At 45.3% G+C, this 20565-nt stretch overlaps 3 protein-coding genes across 3 annotated transcripts; 1 reads left to right on the plus strand and 2 right to left on the minus strand.

The window, feature by feature from the left end:
• On the minus strand, positions 6303-8894 carry LOC8063591 (3-deoxy-manno-octulosonate cytidylyltransferase). Its single transcript, XM_002441466.2, has 8 exons — positions 8555-8894; positions 8010-8055; positions 7841-7927; positions 7621-7745; positions 7266-7405; positions 7136-7187; positions 6921-7031; positions 6303-6694 (listed from the first exon to the last, which is right to left on the minus strand). Exons 1-8 carry the CDS (start codon positions 8789-8791, stop codon positions 6602-6604), a joined length of 891 nt encoding a protein of 296 aa, XP_002441511.1. The 5' UTR covers positions 8792-8894; the 3' UTR covers positions 6303-6601.
• LOC8074589 (ecdysone-induced protein 78C) lies at positions 12204-15925 on the plus strand. Its single transcript, XM_002440199.2, has 3 exons — positions 12204-12785; positions 13506-13781; positions 14425-15925. Exons 1-3 carry the CDS (start codon positions 12684-12686, stop codon positions 15604-15606), a joined length of 1560 nt encoding a protein of 519 aa, XP_002440244.1. The 5' UTR covers positions 12204-12683; the 3' UTR covers positions 15607-15925.
• On the minus strand, positions 17041-20258 carry LOC8063592 (protein DEHYDRATION-INDUCED 19). Its single transcript, XM_002441467.2, has 5 exons — positions 19746-20258; positions 19500-19639; positions 18404-18481; positions 17998-18275; positions 17041-17503 (listed from the first exon to the last, which is right to left on the minus strand). The coding sequence occupies exons 1-5, from the start codon at positions 19816-19818 to the stop codon at positions 17395-17397; spliced, it is 678 nt and encodes a 225-aa protein (XP_002441512.1). The 5' UTR covers positions 19819-20258; the 3' UTR covers positions 17041-17394.

Consider the following 20565-nt stretch of genomic DNA (forward strand, 5'->3'; position numbering starts at 1 on the left):
ACATTTTAATTAACATGTATAAATATATCCAAAGCAGTAATTTATTAGTAAACTGTATGTTGTTGGTTATAATGTAAGTTTAAATAATTCTTTCCAAGTTTTCAAACTTAAGTAAGATGTATTAGTATCATTAATACATGCGACATCAACGAAATATTTTCATGATTGCAGAAACATATGATATATGGCATAATATGTATGTTTACTTTATTCAAAATTAACATGTTAATATGAATAGGAGTGGATAACGTAGAACCATATACATGCTTTATGTTTATTTATTTAAATATTTTTTAATAAAAAGTGTTAGTCATTTAAATGTAGATTTAAGGGGACACTTTAGTACTTCTAATAATAAAAAGTCATATTATATGAAAAATTAAGTTTACTTAATTAGATCATGTTTCTTCATGAAATGGATGGATAATTTGAAGTATAGATTCGTGGGTTATTACCTTATGTTGATTTACTCAATCGTAGAGGTGGGTAATTATTTATGATCCAATGACTATTATTATCAATGGTGATTTAGAGTCGACAAAATTGATCGCTAGATGTTTTTTTAATTATTTTGAGAATTATTAGGATTTTTTTTCTATTGGGCCTTGTGAGGATGAACATGGTGACTCCATATTAGAGACCGGTAGTTAGAATTTCTAGGATATTTTTTCTAGCATGATGTGTGTATTTAGCCCAAACATAAGCATAAGTTATATAAGTTCTTGCCGCATTCCTTTCTTTCACGTCATGAATATATAGTTTAGCTTCCAACATTTAATCTAGTTGTTGTATTTTTTTAATCTATTTGTCAAGTTAATCGATAGATAGATAGCCAGAGTGTAGAGTACAGGGCAAAAGAGACCATTTATAACAATTATTCCTCTCCTATTGGATAAATGGTCATTTTAATTCTTGCGATGTCCAACGGCAAAAGATTCACACTTTAATAGTGGTACCAGGCACTCCAGTATGGATCAGCAAATTCCACACAAGAATGGTGGTGTAGTGAGTTAATTTTGCCTAATAATTGATAACCGTCTAGTTTCTCCTATAGGTTGGTCACCTTTTTTTTATAAAGTTTTTCAAACAATCTAAGCTTAGATATATCGTTTATGTATATCTTGTCAAATAGTGTAATCGTATTTCATTTTCGCCACACGTACGAGCCGTATGAATGCATCATGGTGAACTTCTGTGGAAACTGAAAAGTGGAAGATGACAATGCTTTCTTCAAAAAGGTAATATATATTCTGATCGTAGATGGCGACCAACCTGCTAGAAATGTCTGTAGCACACAAAAGATTGTCTGCCATGAGAGCTAGCCCTTTGCCGTTTTAGTACCTCTCAGCGTGCGCCGCCATGACAAGAAACCGTATGCCGAAAGGGAATTCATGTCTGATAAGCGCATCTGATCAGGGTGGCCATTAGCCAAGTGGCCTGCTTATAGTTGGGTTTAGTTTTATCAACTGTCCATCTGGCTTGCAAAAACTGCACAAGTGGAGAGAACAACACCATTGTCGGTCACGCGGTACATGCATCGACCTCAAACCCAATTTAAAGTGGCATAATCCAATGCATGTCGATCATGTCACCATTCAGTGAAAAATAAAGGAAGTTAACTAACTGTTTTTTTGGTCTAAAAGTAACACTGTTTTGCCTTGTCGGCGAAAAAGAAAGGGTGATGGATGTGTAGGATTATCAGCAAGTTAGCTTTGGTAAGTCCTTGGGTCACATACTTTTGGATATAGTATTTCTATTCAAGGTATTGGGAAAAGATTGCCTAAATTTCCACTGAACTGCCTAAGTCCTTAGGGCATATACTTTTGGATATAGTATGTCTATTCAAGGCATTGGGAGAAGATGGCCTAAATTTCCACTGAAGAGATAAAGTTGACACAGAAGGTGTTCACCTATATCTTTTATTCATATAATGCCAGTGCTAGTACACTTGCATAGTTGCTTAGCATTTGAGCTCCATATATTGCTTTGATTTGATTCATGCAGTATTGGAAGGCCTGCTCATTACCAAACCCTTTTTCCTCATCATCCACAAGACCACGAGTAGAGATAACATCCATTATCCAAACCCATTTACACAGCGCCGATTGAGACCAAACTAAAAGACTACTTTGAATAATTGTTCTGAAACACAGCAGCAGAATTTAGTATGGTTGTCGTACTTCAAAAAAAGAATGTATGGTTGTGCATGGCCACTGCCCGATGCTCTTAAGTTTAGCTGACTGCTTTGCCGCCCTGTGTTTCTAGTTTCCGCAGGCAGAGATTTAAGATTAGCAATGCCATTGCAGACGAGGATTGGAAGCAAAATGGTTGACGTATACAACGTCGATCAAGGCCCTCATGGTTTCAGACTTAATTTCACCACTACCACTACCGTTTGCGTTTGTGCACGATCGACGCTCTGAATTGGCGGCTGGACGGCGGGTGCGCAGTGGAGATTATATTCGAAGGCCGTTATAGCACACGGAGTCGGCTATTTCTGCATGCGCTGCGATGGACGCGATCACGCATTCACCAGCTCACTCGCTCCCTATATAAACAGCGTTGGTGGTCGTCAAGGGCAGTGCAGTTCAGTTCACCGATCGCAATCCACAGCCACCCGATCCCCGCCACTCTAGACAAGACTAGCTGCCAGTACTACATGATCACTACATCCTTCTGCTGGGAGATGAGGCCCCGCGTTCACCTGCCCTGCCTTCTCGTGCTCGCCGTGATTGTAACCTCGGGCTCGGGGCATTTCATGGAAACGTCAATGGCGCGCATGATGATCCGCGGCGTAGACCCGCCGAGTGAACTGCTACCAGTCCCGGTGCCGGCGCCGGCGCCGCTCGTGGTCGCTGCTGGGCGGGGGAACGCGGTGAAGGCGACGGCGGAGGGCGAAGGCAAGAGAGAAGTCCCGGGCGGGCCTGATCCGCAGCACCACTGAAACTGAATTATTGAACCATCACTAGGGGGTGCAGTGCAGAGTTTAGTGGATCAACCCAATGACCCAAAGTACAGAGTGTAATATGAACACAGTACCTAATAATTTGATCTGCTAAGTTTTGGTACCAGATAGTGTTGATTCGGTTGTGTTGTTTTGTAATCCAATCCAATCCAGTCCAATCTAATCATCATGGCTTATCGCTGACACTGACACCGTACTCGCGCGGCCTCCAGCCCCCGGCGCCTGCCGTCTCCAACCCAACGCCACCTCCGACGTCGCCGGCACGCCCCGACACTGCCGGCACGTACGTCCTCCGCGACCCATAGCTGCACACAAGGATGCAGAGGAACTAACTAGACCTCGTCGTCAAAGATTTGGGAATAGGACAATGCTGCTTCGCGAGCACGTTTAATCTGTTCACGGGAGGGAGTCCATACTCCATAGGTTTATGTTGGTTTCATGTACTAACAGGAGCCGGAGCGCCGTGAACACTGTTTGCTCTTGAGTCTGGAGGTGATTTCTTTGTTCATCTGTGTTCTTCACAGCACGTTTTCTAGGACCCTCTCCCACACTCTGGGTATCAATCGTGCTGGCAGAAAGAATCCCTTCTACCATACGCAAAATATACAAATACACCAACATACATAGGTAGATATATTATGAGGTGTCATCTACTCAAAGCGTGTATTAGGAGCCTCTTCTAATGATACATGCGAGGAGTCTACCGGATACACTCCGACACCACCAAGTCCCGACGCGCTTGAATAATACATGAGTAGGTGTGGTCGTCTGAAGCCATGTCAAAAGATGAAGATAAGCCTGCATGATGCGGTGCACACAGCTGTGAGATATAAGACACAGTGAGCCTAAAGAAGGCTAGAGAGCATGAAAGACCTGTGGTGTGGTGGCACCACTAGAGCTCAACGGTTGTCCTATACGTGTTTAGCAATAAAGCCCATGACGTAAAAGATGACAGAGGGCAGAGGAGGAAGAGAACAAGGAGCGGGCGTTAGAGCCTTAGAGGAGAGAGCGAGAGCTTGAGTCCTAGTTTTCGCTTTCACTTTGTAACGTCACCGAGGTCCTTGCTCTCCATTTCCACTTCTACAGTGGAAGTTGAAGTGAAGACTAGGACTTAAGGTTTCGCTCACTCCTCTAACACTCGTTCTTTGCTCTCTTCCTCCTCTTTCCTTTGTCATCTTCACCGAGGCCCTTTATAGAAGTGTCGTGGGCTTTTGCTAGATACGTCAAGGACAGCCGTTGAGCTCTATCTAGTGGCACCACCGCACCTTTGGTCTTTCATGCTCTCCAATCGTCTCCATATACATTGTTGCAACATGTTGTATCTCACAGTTGCGCGCATCGCATCGCGCAAGTTTATCTTTGTATTTCGGCATGGCCTCATACGACCACACTTGCTCATGTATTATTCAAGCGTCTAGAGGTCTGGTGTCATAGAGTATCCTATAGGCTCCTCGCATGTAACGTTAGGAGAGGCTCATATAGGGGTATTTTTATTCTTCCTGTGGTAGGAGGATCCTCCGTTAGCACTACTGATAATATTCTTACCAGTTCCAGAGCGTGGAAGAGGATTCTCCACGCCTATCATCTATGCTTCGGTTGCGTTTCTTTGTTTGGTGCTGGGTTCCTTGGGATGCACCTTTTCTTCATCGTTTTTGTTTGGATCGGTAATGTCTAGCGATGCCACGGCTTGGTTTTTTTTTTACTGCAATTACTGCTTGTTTATTTCTATTTGTATGCGCATTAGCGCACCGGGACTAGTCCACGGGGATCATACTTCAGCGCTACAGCGCTTGATACTCGGACCTCGACTCGAGGTATTTTCTCTAGAGAGAATTCCTTCGTTGCCATCAAAACTTATAGCATTCCTTGGTTGCCATAAAAAATTATAGAATTCCTTAGTTGCCATCAATTCATAGTTTTTTATTCATTCATTGCCATCATTGTTATATAAATTGGTTTTGTTCCCTTAACTGTTATTAGTTTAGCTAATTTGATTCCTTATTTGCCATGCAACTGACGAAACAACATGAGATCCTTGTTCACTTGGAAAGATGCTTTACGGTCTTGCCCCTACCCCAAATGAAGGTGTTGGCTGAGACGTCGCGCATGGATGGATGCTGAATCGAATTAACTCTGAATTAATCCCGATGGCTGTTGTCCCCATCGCCACTCCGCACAGCACAGCAGACGACTTGGCAACTGCAGCTGTTGCGCCAACGCCGCGCGCGCCAAAAATCTTAAAACACTTTTGGATGGTAGCACCACTGAGCGGCCACATGCTATGATACATTATCGCGTGTCGTGTCGGCCTGCAAGCGATCCTAGAGATTTTTGCGATAATGTATCGTAGCATGTGGCCGCTCAATGGTGCTTATCTCCTATCATACAAAAGTATTTTAAGATTCGTGCTCCAGCATAATCTCTACTGTGTTCAACACTTTCTTTCCCAGTGTTTTGCACTCTCTCTATCTCTCTCCCTCTCTCCTGCTGCACATATCTTAAGATTGTTTAAATGGCTAGGATAGTAGCTGCTAAGCATGTAGAGGCCAAAAAAATATGTTCCGCGACACGCCTCACGGACTTCGCGCACCCGAATGCATGCCTGCCAACAATTCCACGGTGTGTTTAGATCAAAAACTTTTGGAATTTGGATACTATAGCACTTTTGTTTGCATTTGGCAATTAATGTTCAATTATAGACTAATTATGCTCAAAAGATTCGTCTCGCGATTTACAAATAAACTGTACAATTAGTTATTTTATATCTATATTTAATATTTTATGCATGCGTCCAAAGATTCGATATGACGAAAAATCTTTTAAACTTTTGAAATTTCGAAGGGATTTAAACAGACCCTCGATTTCCTCGGGAGCCAAACAGCCTGCATGGTCATCTTGTGTTTCAACGGAGGTCACCATTCCATTCCACCAAAGTGTTCTTCATTTCCTGTTGTTTGGATTAACAAGTAAGTATTTGGCAATATGCCTACCGTCCTTTTCCATTCCTACATGGTTGTGGAGAAAATTAAGAGATGGGTAAAACTGTCTTTTTCCATTATAAGTTTTGATGGCAACGAAGAAATTCTCTCTAATCTAAACACTGGATCATAATAAAATGGTCGCTTGTAGCCCTTAAGTGCAAACGTGGTGATTTCTTTTAGTACCACGGTAATGAATGATAACGTGGTGATTTCATAATAAGTTTTGTTGACCGATTAACCATGGATGCGACATTCCGTGTGAGTAACCACAGGATAATGCGAAGTTGTATTTATCTTTTTTTTTTTTGAGGAAGTGAAGTTGTTGTATTTATCTTATCAATCAGTCACGCCTCACAGCATGGATGGGTCTTTACCCTTTTGTTATATTGCCCAATTGCTTCTCTACAGAACGATTTGTTTTCACTGTGCATGAGACTGAAAGTAATGCTACTAACTCCTGAAGTACAGATACAAAACTGCTGATTGAGGAGTAATGCAAGTGACAGATTCAACCACTGAAAATTTAGGAAGCACAAACTTCAAGAAGTGATGCAGCAGCTTCACGGTATCATGCTATTCGGAAAATGGGATACCAAAAGTCTCCCACCAAGCCTATGCCGATAACGGTGCAAAGCACTTACTTTCTCTTCATTTTCTACTGAATGTTTCTCGCTCGCATCAGTGCTTCGATTTTCTCAACATCCTCAGGAGCATCTACACCATGGGCATCGTGGTCCACTTTGATCACCTACAATTACGGAATGCAAACGGAAACAAAAATCAGTGCTCTAGGAGGATATCAACTACAGACGGTGAGTCTGTAACCTGCTATGCAACACACAAAAAGATAATGCTACTGCACACATTGGAAAACCGTACAAGTTCATCGTGAACAAACCAGACAAACTCCATCAGAGCAGTAAAAAAACCGGCATTGTCTATCTCATAGATTCTAGAGTTCCATGCCAAAATACCTTCATCCTATAGCTGTTTTCAAGTACTTTCAGTTGCTCTAGGTCCTCTTCCATTTGTAACGGTGTTGGTGGAAGTTCTGGATAGATCTTCAAAAACTTTGAATCAAAACCCTGCGTGAGCGAATACTCGGTTACTTAATTGGTCAACTGCAAGTCAGTTAATCAAAGGACCATGAAGCAAATATAAATAAATAAACATGAGGTAGATAAGATACCGAGATTCCAAGATGAAGAAGATACAGGTATTTTGGATTGACGTTCCCTGATCTGAAATGGTCAAAGTCAGAAAGATTTCGTGTGGAAATACAGTCAATGGAAGAGTTAATAGAACTATTGGTGCCTCACTTATTGAATGGAATCAGCCCTCTTGAAAAGTATATAGCGTAGCCCTGATTATCCACGACACACTTCACTCTATTTGTATCGAATGCATCTTCTGGCTTCAGTGAAGTAACAGCAGTGCTGAAGACTGCATCAGGAGCTCGCTGCAAACCACATTTGAAGTACAAAGAAACAAGGTCAATAAAAAGGGATCAAGAGATCTGCAGAGGCACAGGGTGTTTAGGTGTACAAGGTCAAGGTATAAATGTTATAAAGAAAAGATATAGTCCCCACTCCCCAACTACAAATGCTAAGAACCATTTGATTTAACTGAAGAGAAGTACAAGCAACATCAAGACAGTGTTGTGTAAGTAACTACCTGCAGTGCCATAACTACACCATCTATTATCTCCGGTTCAATAAGAGGCTCATCTCCTTGAATATTGACGACAATGTCATAACGTTTTTCAAGCTTCTTTAGTGCCTCACAACAGCGTTCAGATCCTATGTTATCAAGCAAATGCCAATAAACACACACATTACTGTTTTATCATATAAAATGAAAAGATAATATAACTACAAAACAACACCATTAGTACCATTTTTGCAAGATTCTGATGTCATTATAACATCAGCTCCAAATCCTCGACAGCATTCTGCAATTCTCTCATCATCCGTTGCCACAACTAAGGGGGGAAAAGGCACAAGTGTGAACATGACAAACAAATGAAACCAATCAGTGATTAATATTAGCCATCTTGGGCTTACCAACATGGTCCAAAGAAGAAGCTAGCATCACTCTTTCCCATGTTCTCTGCAAGTGTGAAACACACGAATTTTTAACTGAACACGAAAACAAGAAGTAAAAAAAGGTAACAAATCTGAAGAAGCATTGATACACTTTCAGAAGAAATTAGTTCTGTTGTCAGTATAAAAAAAAAAGTGTCACCACAAGGTGCTGTAGGAATTATACAAATTGCTGGATTGATCGCAGACAAGAAATCAAAACTGGCTAAGCTGACAGCTATACCATTTCCCTTCTCCAAAATGCATCAAATCGAAATTCACTGAACTAATGCCTGACTTTTTAAGGTGAAAAAAACATTGAAGGGTGAGGAATGAAGTCAGTAACCAACATGACAGCTACGGCATAGTTCACTCTCAATTGAAACAGCACAGTTCGATTCGACCTCCCTTCGGAGTCCCAACCGCGAATTGCTGGTACAATTTCCCCAAATTGATTCTCTACCGCAAGCTTCCCTTCGCTCTCTCTGAAAGATGCGACATTACAAGGTCGGAAGAAGGAGGCGGACCTGTATCATGGGCTTGCCGAGGATGTGAACGAGCGGCTTGCCCTCGAAGCGCGTGGAGGCGAAGCGCGCGGGTATGATCCCCACGGCGCGGCTGCGGAACCCGCTCGGTCGCCGGTACAGGTACGCCGCGGCAGCGGCCGCGGCCGCCGCGCCGAGCACTAGCCCGTGGAGTACCCACGCGCGGGAACCCGAGCCCGACGACGAGGAGGAGTCGGACGACGGCGAGCAGATCGGCATCGCGGCGTCGACAGTCGGCACGGCCCCCGCCCCTAGATCCGCGCGCCGAGCTCTGACAGAGTGACAGACACTGACACGGCTGAGGTTGTCAGTCGACAACCCGAGCCTTGACGAGGACGAGGAGTCCGGCTACAGGTTGTCGAGGTACGATCGTCACGGGCCGCAGCCCACTCCCATGTTGGGCCTCAATCAGCTTAGCCCAAATCCGCCATATGCAGCAAAGGTTTTCGGCGGCCCAGCCGGTGTCTTTAATTCGTCCATACTAGTTCTTCTCTGGTTTCTTCAGCTGTCCAGGATAGTCCGATACCCGTGCATGATTGCTTTCTTGTCTTTTTTTCTGGCTTTCTTGTACGTACTTTCGAAAAAAGTTATGTGTTGAAAAACCGTCTTAGGCCTTCTTTACTTGCAAAATATTTTGCAAAATGTGAATAGTATTAATTTCGTTTGTATTTGACAAATATTGTCTAATTATGGACTAACTAGGCTCAAAAGATTCGTCTCGTCAGACCAAACTGTATAATTAATTTTTATTTTCGTCTATATTTAATACTTTATGCATACGTCTAAAAATTCGATGTGACAGAGAATCTGAAAAATTTTACAAATTTTTTTAAGAACTAAACAAGGCCTTACACTTTTGTAGAAACTAACAATGAAGCACGCATTGCAGGAATGGAGCGCCTGTTTGTGAAGAAAGAGAGAGAGTTGGAGAGAGAAAAAGGTAGCTGTATAATGCCTTTTTTACACTACAAAAGATGTAAAAGACTCTAATAGACTTGATAGTTATAGGCGATAATCCTAAAATTGTTTGTTGACTTTTTGCCACGGCTAACATGTCTATATACCTGCGATAGTGCTGTCCTAAACGACTTTTAAATCCTATACGGAGAAAAAGTATGCTAAATTACTGATAACCAAATTATGTACTTTTTACTTGACAAAACGAGTTCGGTTGATCCTCGTAATTTTCTCCCTCTCTAAGTAACCAATAACCCTGTTTCTTTCAGCCAAAACCTTGACATCTTGAACTTTACAATAAAGTAGAGGATACCGTTTCAAATCTCGGCACGTTAGGACTTCACGCATTTGCGTGAAGCGTAGGGAAACGCGTGAGAAAGCTGTGTGTTTCAAATCAACGTTGTAGAGACTAGAGACCCTCGGCGACGATGCCATTTGCTTGTCAAGAGCCCTGTGTACGTGTCATGGTCTCATGGAAGTATAATGCCTGCTTCCGATGTAACGTCCATACCTTGAACACGGCGTTGACCTGGTTGCACCAGCTGCACGAGGGCATGGCGGGTTCGTATATGAACATCATAATAACTGGTAGGCCGTGTCCGTGCATCAGGATTGGTCCATGCGGTCCACGCATAAATGTGACTCACGTGTTACATGAAGACCCGATTCTTTTTTTAGTTGTTGTTGCTGAAAATCTTGTTCAACATCATCACTATCTCGAAAAAAGTTACCTTAGATTTAAATTAAGTCAAACTTTTTAAAATTAATAACTAGATTCGTTGAAAACAGTACATCAATTAATATAATTCATGATTATAATCTAATAATACCCATTATATATTATAAATATTACGCAGTAGTATTTTTATATATTTTACCAATTAATAAAATTAAATTGACTCAATAAAATACGAAAAAAAATACTTTTTCCAGACCTGTATTCGGACGGAGGGACAACTAGAAGAACGCGTACATCGTACGCCCAACGAACGCGAGTCACCGTCTCCAACTTGCACTGACTGGGCCACTCACAACAAAAATAAACAACAAGTCGTGAGCCATGGCCCATGGCCAATCGTCCATGCGTTTCCCCTCTTGTCCGTTGTCCTCAGCACAAAATCTGACCCGAATTCCGTGCAAGGATTCCCCCCGTCGCGCACATGTCTCCCCCGCTACCGATGGACGGTGGCGGCATCCGGCACTGTGTGGCCCAACGAAAGGGATCACCGGGGCGTCGCCAGCCACATCAAAAGAATTCCCCGTTGCGTGCCCGTCCAGCCCAGCAGAGACCACCAGCAGGTTTTCGTGTGGCGGAGCAGCGAGGTGGGACGTCACGAGCCGGCAGCCACCCACCAACCCCCCCGCCCCGTTTCACCGAATCCAAGTCAGCGTGACATCTCGCTTTCAGGGCCTTGTTTAGTTCCCAAAAAATTTTACAACATTTTTCAGATTCCCCGTCACATCGAATCTTTAGACGTATGGATGAAGTATTAAATATAGATAAAAATAAAAACTGATTACACAGTTTGGTCGGAATTGACGAGACTAATCTTTTGAACCCAGTTAGTCTATGATTAGACAATATTTGTTAAATACAAACGAAATATATATTATTCACATTTTGCAAAAACAAAGCCCAGATTCGCTTCGCCCCCGTCGTGCCTATCCGCAGAGCGGAGCCGAAGCCGAGCCACATGAACGGTGCCGCTACGTGTCCGGGTGTTGTCCCGACAGCATCCTCCAGAAAACCAGAACGCAACGCCGTCTTTTTCTCACTTTTGGTTTCGTGTGGCCGTGCTGTGGCCTGGCCCTGTGGGCACGCTTGCAGCTGCAGCTTTCGGGCGGGAGATCAACGTCTGGAGTTTGGAAAACCAGGCCCATGGCAAAAATCTTGATGGAACATGGAAATGCAGCAGCAGTATTTTTTATACTAGTCCATCCATATATATAATTGAACACAAGTTGGGTTTTGGTAAGCAACGGGATACCATTGACTTGTCCAATTGGGCCTTTCTTTCGGCCGCCAGCCTGTCAATACGTACTACACCGTGCCTGTCTATTTTGAACGCGTCTCTGTTCTACTACGTTCACGTCTCCGTCTCGTTGCTGTCAAAACAGTGCAGGTCGGATCGACGTAGCACAGCCGCCGGAGCCAAAATGGCCAGATGTCATTCCGACACTAACACACGGTACACGGGGCTAACTGGAAACCACGATTTCCCGATCAGGATCGAAGACCACTAGTATATGATCTACAGTGTCGCACGCACGAGATTTGGACGCGGTGATGGGCGAGGGCATTCCTATCCACGTCAACTTTTTCACACTACTAGACGATCCGCGGAGAACAGGGTGCCGTGTCCGCGCGCCATTCCACTTCGTGCCTGCCATACACGCCGGCGACCGGACAACCAGGCTGACTGCAAGTCGAGTCGTGAAACACGCCGGCGAGGCGACCCCAACAGGCCCCAGCGAATGGTGCTAGCCACTGCCAGCCGTACGCGTACGGCGGGCCGGCGGCAGGCGATCCGTCCGCGTCCCCGCGCCCACCGGCCGCGCCACACCCTCCCCACGCTCTCCTCACGCCTCGCGTGCGGTGCAATAAAATCAGGCGGAGTAGCATTGACCCGCGCGGATCACGAGCGTCTCGGCTGCACGGCAGCGCGCACGGTCCAGGACCTGACCAAACCAACAAAAAAAAAACAAAAAACAAACTGCGAGCGGTGCGGGTGCCCGCGGTCCGCACCGGGCAGGCAGGCGCGCACGCAGCCGCCCTCGGGTCGCGTGGCCGCCGCGCCGTGCGCTCGTGCCGAGCCCCCCGTCTCTTTTTCCACTTTTCCCCCACCACGCACCACGGGTCTACGGCACGGCGCCACCACCCTCGCCGTATTTATTCCGCGCTCCTCCGCGCCCCCGGACCGGAACTCGCCAGTCGCACCCCCGCCCGCCGCCCGCTCCGCTTTGCACCGCTTTTTTCGAACGCTTCTTTAGCTTTTACTTCTCTTTTTCTCTTGGCTTCCACTCCTCGCCCACGCCTCCTCCTCATCCTCTTCCCTTTCGTCGTCGCTTCCGTTCCCGTGCGAATCCTCTGACCACCGCGGAGCCGTCCCCGAAGGAAACCCTAGCGCAGCCGCCGATCACCGCCGCGCACAGCATGGCGTCCCCGGCACGCCCTACCGCTGCATCCGTCTCGGGCGCCTTCGGCCTGTCGCCCGACCCCAAGCGCTGCTCCTTCGACCAGGCGCTCCGGCAGAAGGTACGAACCCGTACACCTTTCGATCTATACGCGCGAGATCTCCGTGCCTGACGCTGTTTTGGCCTTGGGGGAGCAACGAACCCGCGCCTGACGCTGTCTAGACTTCCGAACCGAGTGGTTTCGTGTGCGCGTGGTGCGTTGACAAGAGTAGCGGGTTCGTTGCTCGTTGCCGGGGATGGGCGCGCACCTTGCTGTCTTGTTCTGATCCGTGCCAACGGTTGTGGAATGGTTTCGTGTGCGTGCGTGGTGCGGTTCGTTGCTCGTTTGCCGGGATGGGAGGTGCACCTTGTTGCCTTGTTCTGATTTGTGCCAACGGTTGTGGGGTTATCGTCTGTTGTGGATTTGATGCTCATTAGCCGCTTTTGAAGCGTAGGGTTTGGGTACGCTTGGTTCTAGTGTTTTCCTGATTATTCTGGACCGTTGGAGTGAAAGGAGGGCCTAAAAGGAGCGGACGTGTTAGCCAGCTCCGGGTGGAGATTTCTCGTTTCTGTTAGCTGACTTTTCAGATTTGTGGCTCTCTCGATACAACTAGGGTAGCATGACAATCAGGTGCAACGCTGTCTAAGGAGATTTGTCCTTAGGTGCCTGATGCAGTGATACGTGAAGTAGTTGTGGTTCTGTTCTCTGTAACTTGGCACAAGAGAGATTGTCCATCTTACATGCTAAACCTTTTATGTTCATCTTATGTGGTCTAATGTGTCTATTATCCCAATGAATCAGGATTTTCAAGAGAACAGACTGTTGATGTCATTTGTTAATTTCCATGAGCAAGAAAAGATTTCTAAAGAAATCGTAACAGACGCTATAGAAAGCTGTATGAAGAAACAAGCAGATAACTTGTTGAATTCACTGGAAGTTATCAGCGGTAGGCTGTCACAACTGGAGTTATATTGCTATAAGTTGGAAAGATCCATTGGAGAATTACGAAGTGATGTGATGGATTATCATAACGAAGCAAATCTCAACTTTCAGTGCCTTGAAAAGCAAGTGAAAGAGGTATATCTTTTTTATACATTGAAATATCAAATTACTTTGCTGATTTTATTTGAGCTCTGTTGCAAGATGCACTACTGTTGGTTTCAATTTTTTATGTAACTAGATTCCATTTCCTGTTTCTTATGGGCTATTGTTTGGGTAGAATTTGCTAGTGTTGGTTTATGGATGAACAGTACAAAATGTATGTCATGAACAGACTGTGTTCTGCTTTTGATATAAGCAGAGATCTCGTTGTTTTCCAATTAAATCATGTAACTGAAATATGGTGGAATGGTTTTTCAGTTGAATCATTAGACATTCATCAAGTGCATACTAGATCAGTTTCTGCAGACACGCGCTTTATTGATTTATTGGGATCCCTCAGGACAAACTCATTGAGCAGTGCTGTATCAAGATCCATTTGAACTGAATCTTTATGCTCTGGTAATTATACGTTATCAGCTTAGTGTGCATAGATTAGCCCCCACCCCACCCACACACACAAAAATCAGATCTGATAGTATTGCAGAAAGTTGTATCAATGCCTACTATCTTTAGATTTTCAAATTGTGGCATTAAAACTTCATTGATGACATTAACTCTGTGATGACATTTTTAAGAGTTCCACTCATAACTGTACATCTGTACCTACATCCATGGACAGGTTCAGAAATCTGTGCAGGTCGTTCAGGAGAAGCAGGAGCTTGCTGAAACTCAGAAAGAAATGAGCAAACTTCAGGTAGTACATGAGGATTCTGCACAAAAGAGTGAAGGTACCGCTCCATCAGTTTTCATGACTAGAGAAAATGAGGTTGCCCTTGTGCCATTTCAACAAGTAAATGCTGTTCAGTCTCCTGCTGTGCAATTCCAAAGTTGCAGTGGCCTTATTCTACAGCAACTTGTGCCAGTCCAAGACCACCAGCGCTCGAACCAAACTGCTGTGTACTATATGCGAGGCCAAAGTCATCCAGAACACAGACAGGCCCAAATGTTCCAAGCTGCTGCTCAATCTGTGCAGACACACACTCGGAAAACTCAGCCACAGACAGTAGTTGAGGTACCCCAGGTAACCAGTCAGGCACCAGAGTTTTACCCTCAACCGCAGCATCAATGGCAACATCAAACTGGTCAGCAGGTTCAGTCCCAAGCAAGGCAACCACAACCACAGGTTGTACAGCAGCAGCAGTACAGCAATATCCAGCAAGGTCCAGCACAGATGATTCAGCTGCAAACGTCCTCTCCACATGCTCATAGCACACCACAGGTCACAGTAGTATATCCTCCATATGGGGCTCATCAGTCTGCATGTGGTAACACTGAGGCACGCACCGGGGGCATGGTCGTGCCACCATCCTACTCTACAATTTCCTCATCCCAGCGGAAGCATCATGAAGCTGCTCCTATTTATGTACAAAGCAACACAGTTTCTGTTCCATTGGCGGAGCAGCATCAGCAGCTTCATTCACTCAGCAATGGCTCATTTGTACCTCAGCCAAGCAAAGTCAATCCATGTGGTGTCACATCATACACGGTACAAGGGAATGCACAGGCCTACAACCCTGCTTATGGAAGCCCTTCCAGCAATCCTGCTGCTATTGTTGCTGTCCTTAATCAACAAGCACATAGCAGTGCTCCCATGGTGCTTCATCACTTGGGACCTCAGTCAGTGCAGAACCATCCAGTAGACATTGCTGAAAAAGTTGCTCGGATGGGTTATTCAAAGGATCAAGTTGAGGGCCTTGCACTCCGTATGGTTGCCGCAGGCCAGCCTGCAGAATATAACCACCTGCACGATAGGTTGAGCTCTGTTAGCCATGGGGTAGCTCCTCATGCATGGTCTGGATAGTTAAGAATGACAAATGCAGCTTTGTCACGCTTACTCATGAGATGTTTGTGTGATATATCTCGGTATGTACTTCACTATCGTCGGAAATCTTCAGGTATTTCCTCTGGCATCTTTTTATCAGCCAGGATTACATATTCACCAGCTTATTTTTTCCAGCTGGAGGATCGAGATGAAATAAGACTGTTTAGATTAGTTAAAATGATGATGCTGGCATATGTCCTACCTTTTAATGGACATATGTGCTTGTAACCTGTGGACTTGCACACGCACGTTTGCAATATAAAAAGATATGATAGTTTGTTGGTTGTTACTACTTTCTTATGAAGTGTTGAGCTCGTTCATCTGCGGACGCCAGTTGAATTGTCATATGTGAAATATACGATAATCTGAGTTTTTTTGAGAAAAGAAGATGTGAAGCTCAATTGACTTGATTTTGAAATAAATTCAATTGATTTGCGAGTTTGCGTGGATGATATCATGAGTCGGGAATTTCGGATAACTCTCGGGTTCCAGCAGTCATGGGCTGCCTCGGTGGCCGAATAACTGGGTTTTTTATTTGGTAATTGTGGAGTCATGATGTAATTGATTGCCGACCAATCTCTCCTGCTGCCTCTGCTGATACCTCCGACCTTCTGCTTGCATCGCGGCACGCCGGGGCAACACCTCTCATCGTCATGGGCTCATGGGCTAGTCGTCGACCGAGGAAACACATCCACATCGCTTTGGATCAAGTACCGGTCCGGTTTTTTTTTTCTTTTATACAGTACAACAGACGCTGCTCAACATTCTTCGAAGGGAGACAGCCGCTCGTTCCGCTGACCACAACAAACCGATCGAATCCTCTTTCTGTTTACGACATATATAGGCCAGAACAGAGATCACACAAAAAGGCAGAGGAACCCTGGTCCAAGCACAGTAGTGCATAGACCTTCATATCAGCCTCTTATCCGTAATGGCTATCAAATAGCAAGCTAGGAGAAATTCTATTGGCTCTCAATAGTACTTTACAAATAGCTAGCGAGATGACGTATAAAAATAATAATAAAAATTAGCACTCTCATTGGATCGAGGAGAGAGATCAAATAGCTAGCGATTTTCTAATATAGCTAGTCTAGCACGATCTTTTAGAAATAACTCTCTCACAATCCTCTTCACAATAGCTAGCGACTTCTTAATAGCTAGCGACTTTCTAAGCTAAATATTTACAAATTGCTATTGAAAGCTAATAACATTCTTCCTAGAAATCAAATAGCCAGCGATTTAAACACCATTAGAGACGCTCTTTCACTGTCGTTCTGGCGCACATGGACTAACGGTAACGACATCCAAATCTAGACAGTTTCGGAACTCGTTAATTGCTCCCTATACAGTGCAGTGTGTAGTCATGCGTTGTAGTTTCGGAATTCGTTGAATCTGCTCCTACACGCTGCAGTGTATGTATAGCCATCCGCTGTTGTAACATTATTATTATTATGTTGGTACAACAAACCAATGCTTCAGAGTTCAGACACAGATGAGGTACACGCACAACCGCGACTTGCATGCATATCACATGCTGATCGTCAGTTATGAAGGAACTGAGGATAGAGAGACCGGCTTACAATAACTTAGAAGACACATCATGCCCACATCGATTCTGCACCACACTGGAAGGGACGAAAGGCTAGCACCCCGGATGCGCGCATATGTTCCGTCGAGGAATTCAGCAAGTTGGGTGGAGCACGCTAGTCTCTGCAGACCTGCACCGGGAAGCACCCTTCCAGTGATAACTTGGCTCATCCTGATTTATTAGTCCCCGAATAGAGTAGAGAGCAGCAGGTCTTGCACGAATGTGGCTCTGACGCTGGCTTGCTTCCGTTTCTGCTCCCTTTCTTCACTTGTGAGGGACGAATCGATACTGTGCCACCAAAAAAGAACAGTGGATGACTGTCAATTGTAAGATGTGTAGGATTTAATAATGGCACGGACAACTGCTTTATCAACTGTCAGTTGCAAAAGGCAAAGAGAAGTTTGTTACTACACTGCTTATCATTTTTTCAATGAAACCAACTTGCTGGCTTGAAGACTAATTATTCAATAAAAGGCATCTATCGAAGGGGGAAAAAGGCAGAGCTATCTAGAAGACTAAAACTACTGGCTCATATTTGCATGGCCACATAAGATTTCCCTGTCGGGCCTGTTCGTTTCATCGCCATTCCACTTGGATTGCGAAAGAAACGAACAGGCCATCAAACAAGTCCATTCAGATATCGACTCTAAACTAATCCAGACAGTAACCTGAAGATTATGGTGTTCGCATGATTGGATGAAAAATAATGTGGTTGTAAGCCTATCAACTTGAATATATCGATGCTAGTGTTTCGTTTTAGCATGGATGTGTATAAAACATACCTTAACTTCCGTGCCTGAGCAGGCGTTTCTTTTATCATCGTAGCATCATCAGGAATGGAAAGAGTCGATTTGGATGTTTGCTCTGCATCTGATGTAGGGAAGCTAAGGCCGAATGATGACAGAAGAGGATCAGCTGAAATATTTGTGGTGCTGTTATTGTTGCTTGATCTATGTCCGCCTCCAAGAAGCACCTGCAAATGGGCTTCCCGTAGATCTCGGCTCAGTAAAGAAAGGGCCTGGCTGCCTGGAATGATGAATCTGCGCAACCGGCGACGATTCTGCAGGAGTTCAGAAGGCGAATGAGTTTCAAGGGAAAAAGAACTTTGTAAATTGACCAGCTACATATGTATGCATTAATTGTTGAGCTCAAGTACCATGAATTTACATGTGCACAGTGTGAGAATACCTTGAATAAATATCCATGTTGCATAGTAATATGGTTAACCATATCCTTCGTAACCATCTCAGAGCAGACAGGGCAAGCCTGAAATGGGCAGTGGAAATATCAGGGCAAGAAAGCAACCAGCAAAATGAATCATAATTCCGGCATAAAAGCAACATCATTAAGGTGAGTTTCATACATGCTATAGGCTATAGCTTACACAATTTTTTTGAGGGAGAACAGATAAATAGAAGATCAATTCAACTGAGGCAAAGAGATGGGGTCCTCAAATCTACACGCAGCAGATCCTATAACATTGGAGACAACTAACAGCTCTTAAATCTACAACTTAGGATAAGCTAGAAGTTCTACCCCTGATACTGAGTTCTTGTGTTCCTTCCTAAACTGATGTTTCAGTTCACTAGTCCAAAGGCAGTGATATTCATTCTTTGGATAAAACTTGAACCCTTTATTCTCCAAATGCCTATATGTAACTCCTTTTGCAGAAAACTTTGTGTCCTTGGGTTATCCAGATGGCTTAGCTCCGTTTGACGTCGGGTGAATGTTTGAGGTTTGCAAGAGGTTTAGTAACTCTTAAATGTCTTTCGCTGCTCTGTTGCAATGGAAATGGGGAGATTCCTCGCATAAAAAAATGCCTATATGTAAGCTTTCTTGTAGCAGGCTTCAGCCCACATTTGTATGTAGACAAAAACTCAAGCCACAGGATTATATAACACTGATGAATGGTAGAAGGGCTACCGATGGAAAAGAGCCCTAAGTGGTCATATATTCATATCCCAAAACTCTAGTTTCATTTAGTCAGACTAGAAGGATAGTGCAAGTAATCAAATTATACAATCTTTCTAATACTTCTCGTGTCCACAGATCCCCCAAAGTTTTTTTTTTTAAAAAAATCTCGTTCTTCAAGTCAACGCCAACGAGCTGATAGTTCCAAATTCCAATCGTGTTTAACCCATATAATCAAGCATCCCCGCCTGCACGACTAGCATCATGAGGTCAGCCCCCAGGTCAACCAAGCACAAAATTGTTCGATCCTCTCTAGCCATCCATGTAGAAAGCAAAACACATCAGATTAAGGCACCCGGTGTGGGGCACTCACCGCGGCTTGGGGCTCGAACGGGTGCTCCTCCTCCAGGTGCGCGCAGAGGGATCCGACGTCGTGGTCCTCGTAGCAGTAGGGGCAGGCGAACTCGGGCCTGACCTCCTCGTCCATGTCCAGCTCCTCCATCCCCGCCCGATCTGGCGCAAAAGCAAGCCCAGGGTGAAGCGATCAGAAACCCCCACAACCATCAAGGCAAACCCAGCGGAACGGAACACGGAAAGGGAGGGAGCGCGGTCGCCGCACCGCTGTGGCCGAGCTGCGCCGCGTAGAAGCGCTTCGCAGCCGCCAGGCGCGAGATCCAGTGCTCCGAGTCCATCGGGTCGATAGGTCCGGCGGAAGCGGAGCAAGCGGACGGGTACGGCTCCTCTTCCTTCTCCCCTCTCTCCTCCGGCGGCGGTACGGTGGCAGCCGCGGCGCCGCGCCTCTCCTCTCCTCTCCTGGACCCCCGCTCGGCCTCAACGGCGTGGGGAGCAGTCGGATCGGATCGGATCGGAGCGGAGCTCGCCGCAGATTTTTGGCCGAGGATGGAGGGGAGCTGGAGCTGGAGCGGAGGGGAGGGAGGGGAAGCCGAGGGCCCTCTCTTATCGGGAGGTGAGAGTGAGATGTGGAGAGAGAGGAGGAGGAGGAGAGGGACCAGGGACGTGGCGCCGCTGGTTCGTGTTTTTTTTTTTTTAGTTCGCCGTGCGGTCGCCGTCCCTGCCGGCCCGCGCCCCGCGCCGCTCCGAGGTGAGGTGAGAAGGCAGAGCAGAGCCAGTGCCCACTGATGGCTGACTCGCCGTGTCAGCCCGTGAAATTTCGCGGGGGTGACGTGTGGGGCGGGAGGAGGCGCGGGACGCGACCTGCCGTCCACGCGCGGCGACGTTGCGTGGGCCTGTCTGCCTGCGGAATCGTTGGATGGGACCACCGTACCAGTGTCCAGTAGCCGCAGTGGTAGGGGCGTTTGGTTAGGGGTTATAAAATTTAACAGGCGCGGTAATATATTTATATTTATAATTAATATCAAAGTATATATTAATTAGGTTTAAAAAACTTATCTCATAAATTATTTTTTAGATATGTTTTA

Source organism: Sorghum bicolor, chromosome 9, assembly GCF_000003195.3.
Source record: "Sorghum bicolor cultivar BTx623 chromosome 9, Sorghum_bicolor_NCBIv3, whole genome shotgun sequence".
Classification (NCBI taxonomy): domain Eukaryota; kingdom Viridiplantae; phylum Streptophyta; class Magnoliopsida; order Poales; family Poaceae; genus Sorghum; species Sorghum bicolor.

Excerpts from the sequence above, each read along its gene's own strand:
- LOC8063591 (XM_002441466.2), bottom strand. The coding sequence starts at position 8,791 with ATGCCGATCTGCTCGCCGTCGTCCGACTCCTCCTCGTCGTCGGGCTCG. Across the intron at positions 7,928-8,009 it reads TTCTTCTTTGGACCATGTTG|TTGTGGCAACGGATGATGAG; the intron begins GTAAGCCCAAGA and ends TTCCCCCCTTAG. Across the intron at positions 7,032-7,135 it reads TTCTTCATCTTGGAATCTCG|GGTTTTGATTCAAAGTTTTT; the intron begins GTATCTTATCTA and ends TCGCTCACGCAG.
- LOC8074589 (XM_002440199.2), top strand. The coding sequence starts at position 12,684 with ATGGCGTCCCCGGCACGCCCTACCGCTGCATCCGTCTCGGGCGCCTTC. Across the intron at positions 12,786-13,505 it reads ACCAGGCGCTCCGGCAGAAG|GATTTTCAAGAGAACAGACT; the intron begins GTACGAACCCGT and ends CCAATGAATCAG. Across the intron at positions 13,782-14,424 it reads TTGAAAAGCAAGTGAAAGAG|GTTCAGAAATCTGTGCAGGT; the intron begins GTATATCTTTTT and ends ATCCATGGACAG.
- LOC8063592 (XM_002441467.2), bottom strand. The coding sequence starts at position 19,818 with ATGGACTCGGAGCACTGGATCTCGCGCCTGGCGGCTGCGAAGCGCTTC. Across the intron at positions 19,640-19,745 it reads GGCGCAGCTCGGCCACAGCG|ATCGGGCGGGGATGGAGGAG; the intron begins GTGCGGCGACCG and ends CTTTTGCGCCAG. Across the intron at positions 17,504-17,997 it reads GCTCAGGCACGGAAGTTAAG|TATCGATTCGTCCCTCACAA; the intron begins GTATGTTTTATA and ends TTGGTGGCACAG.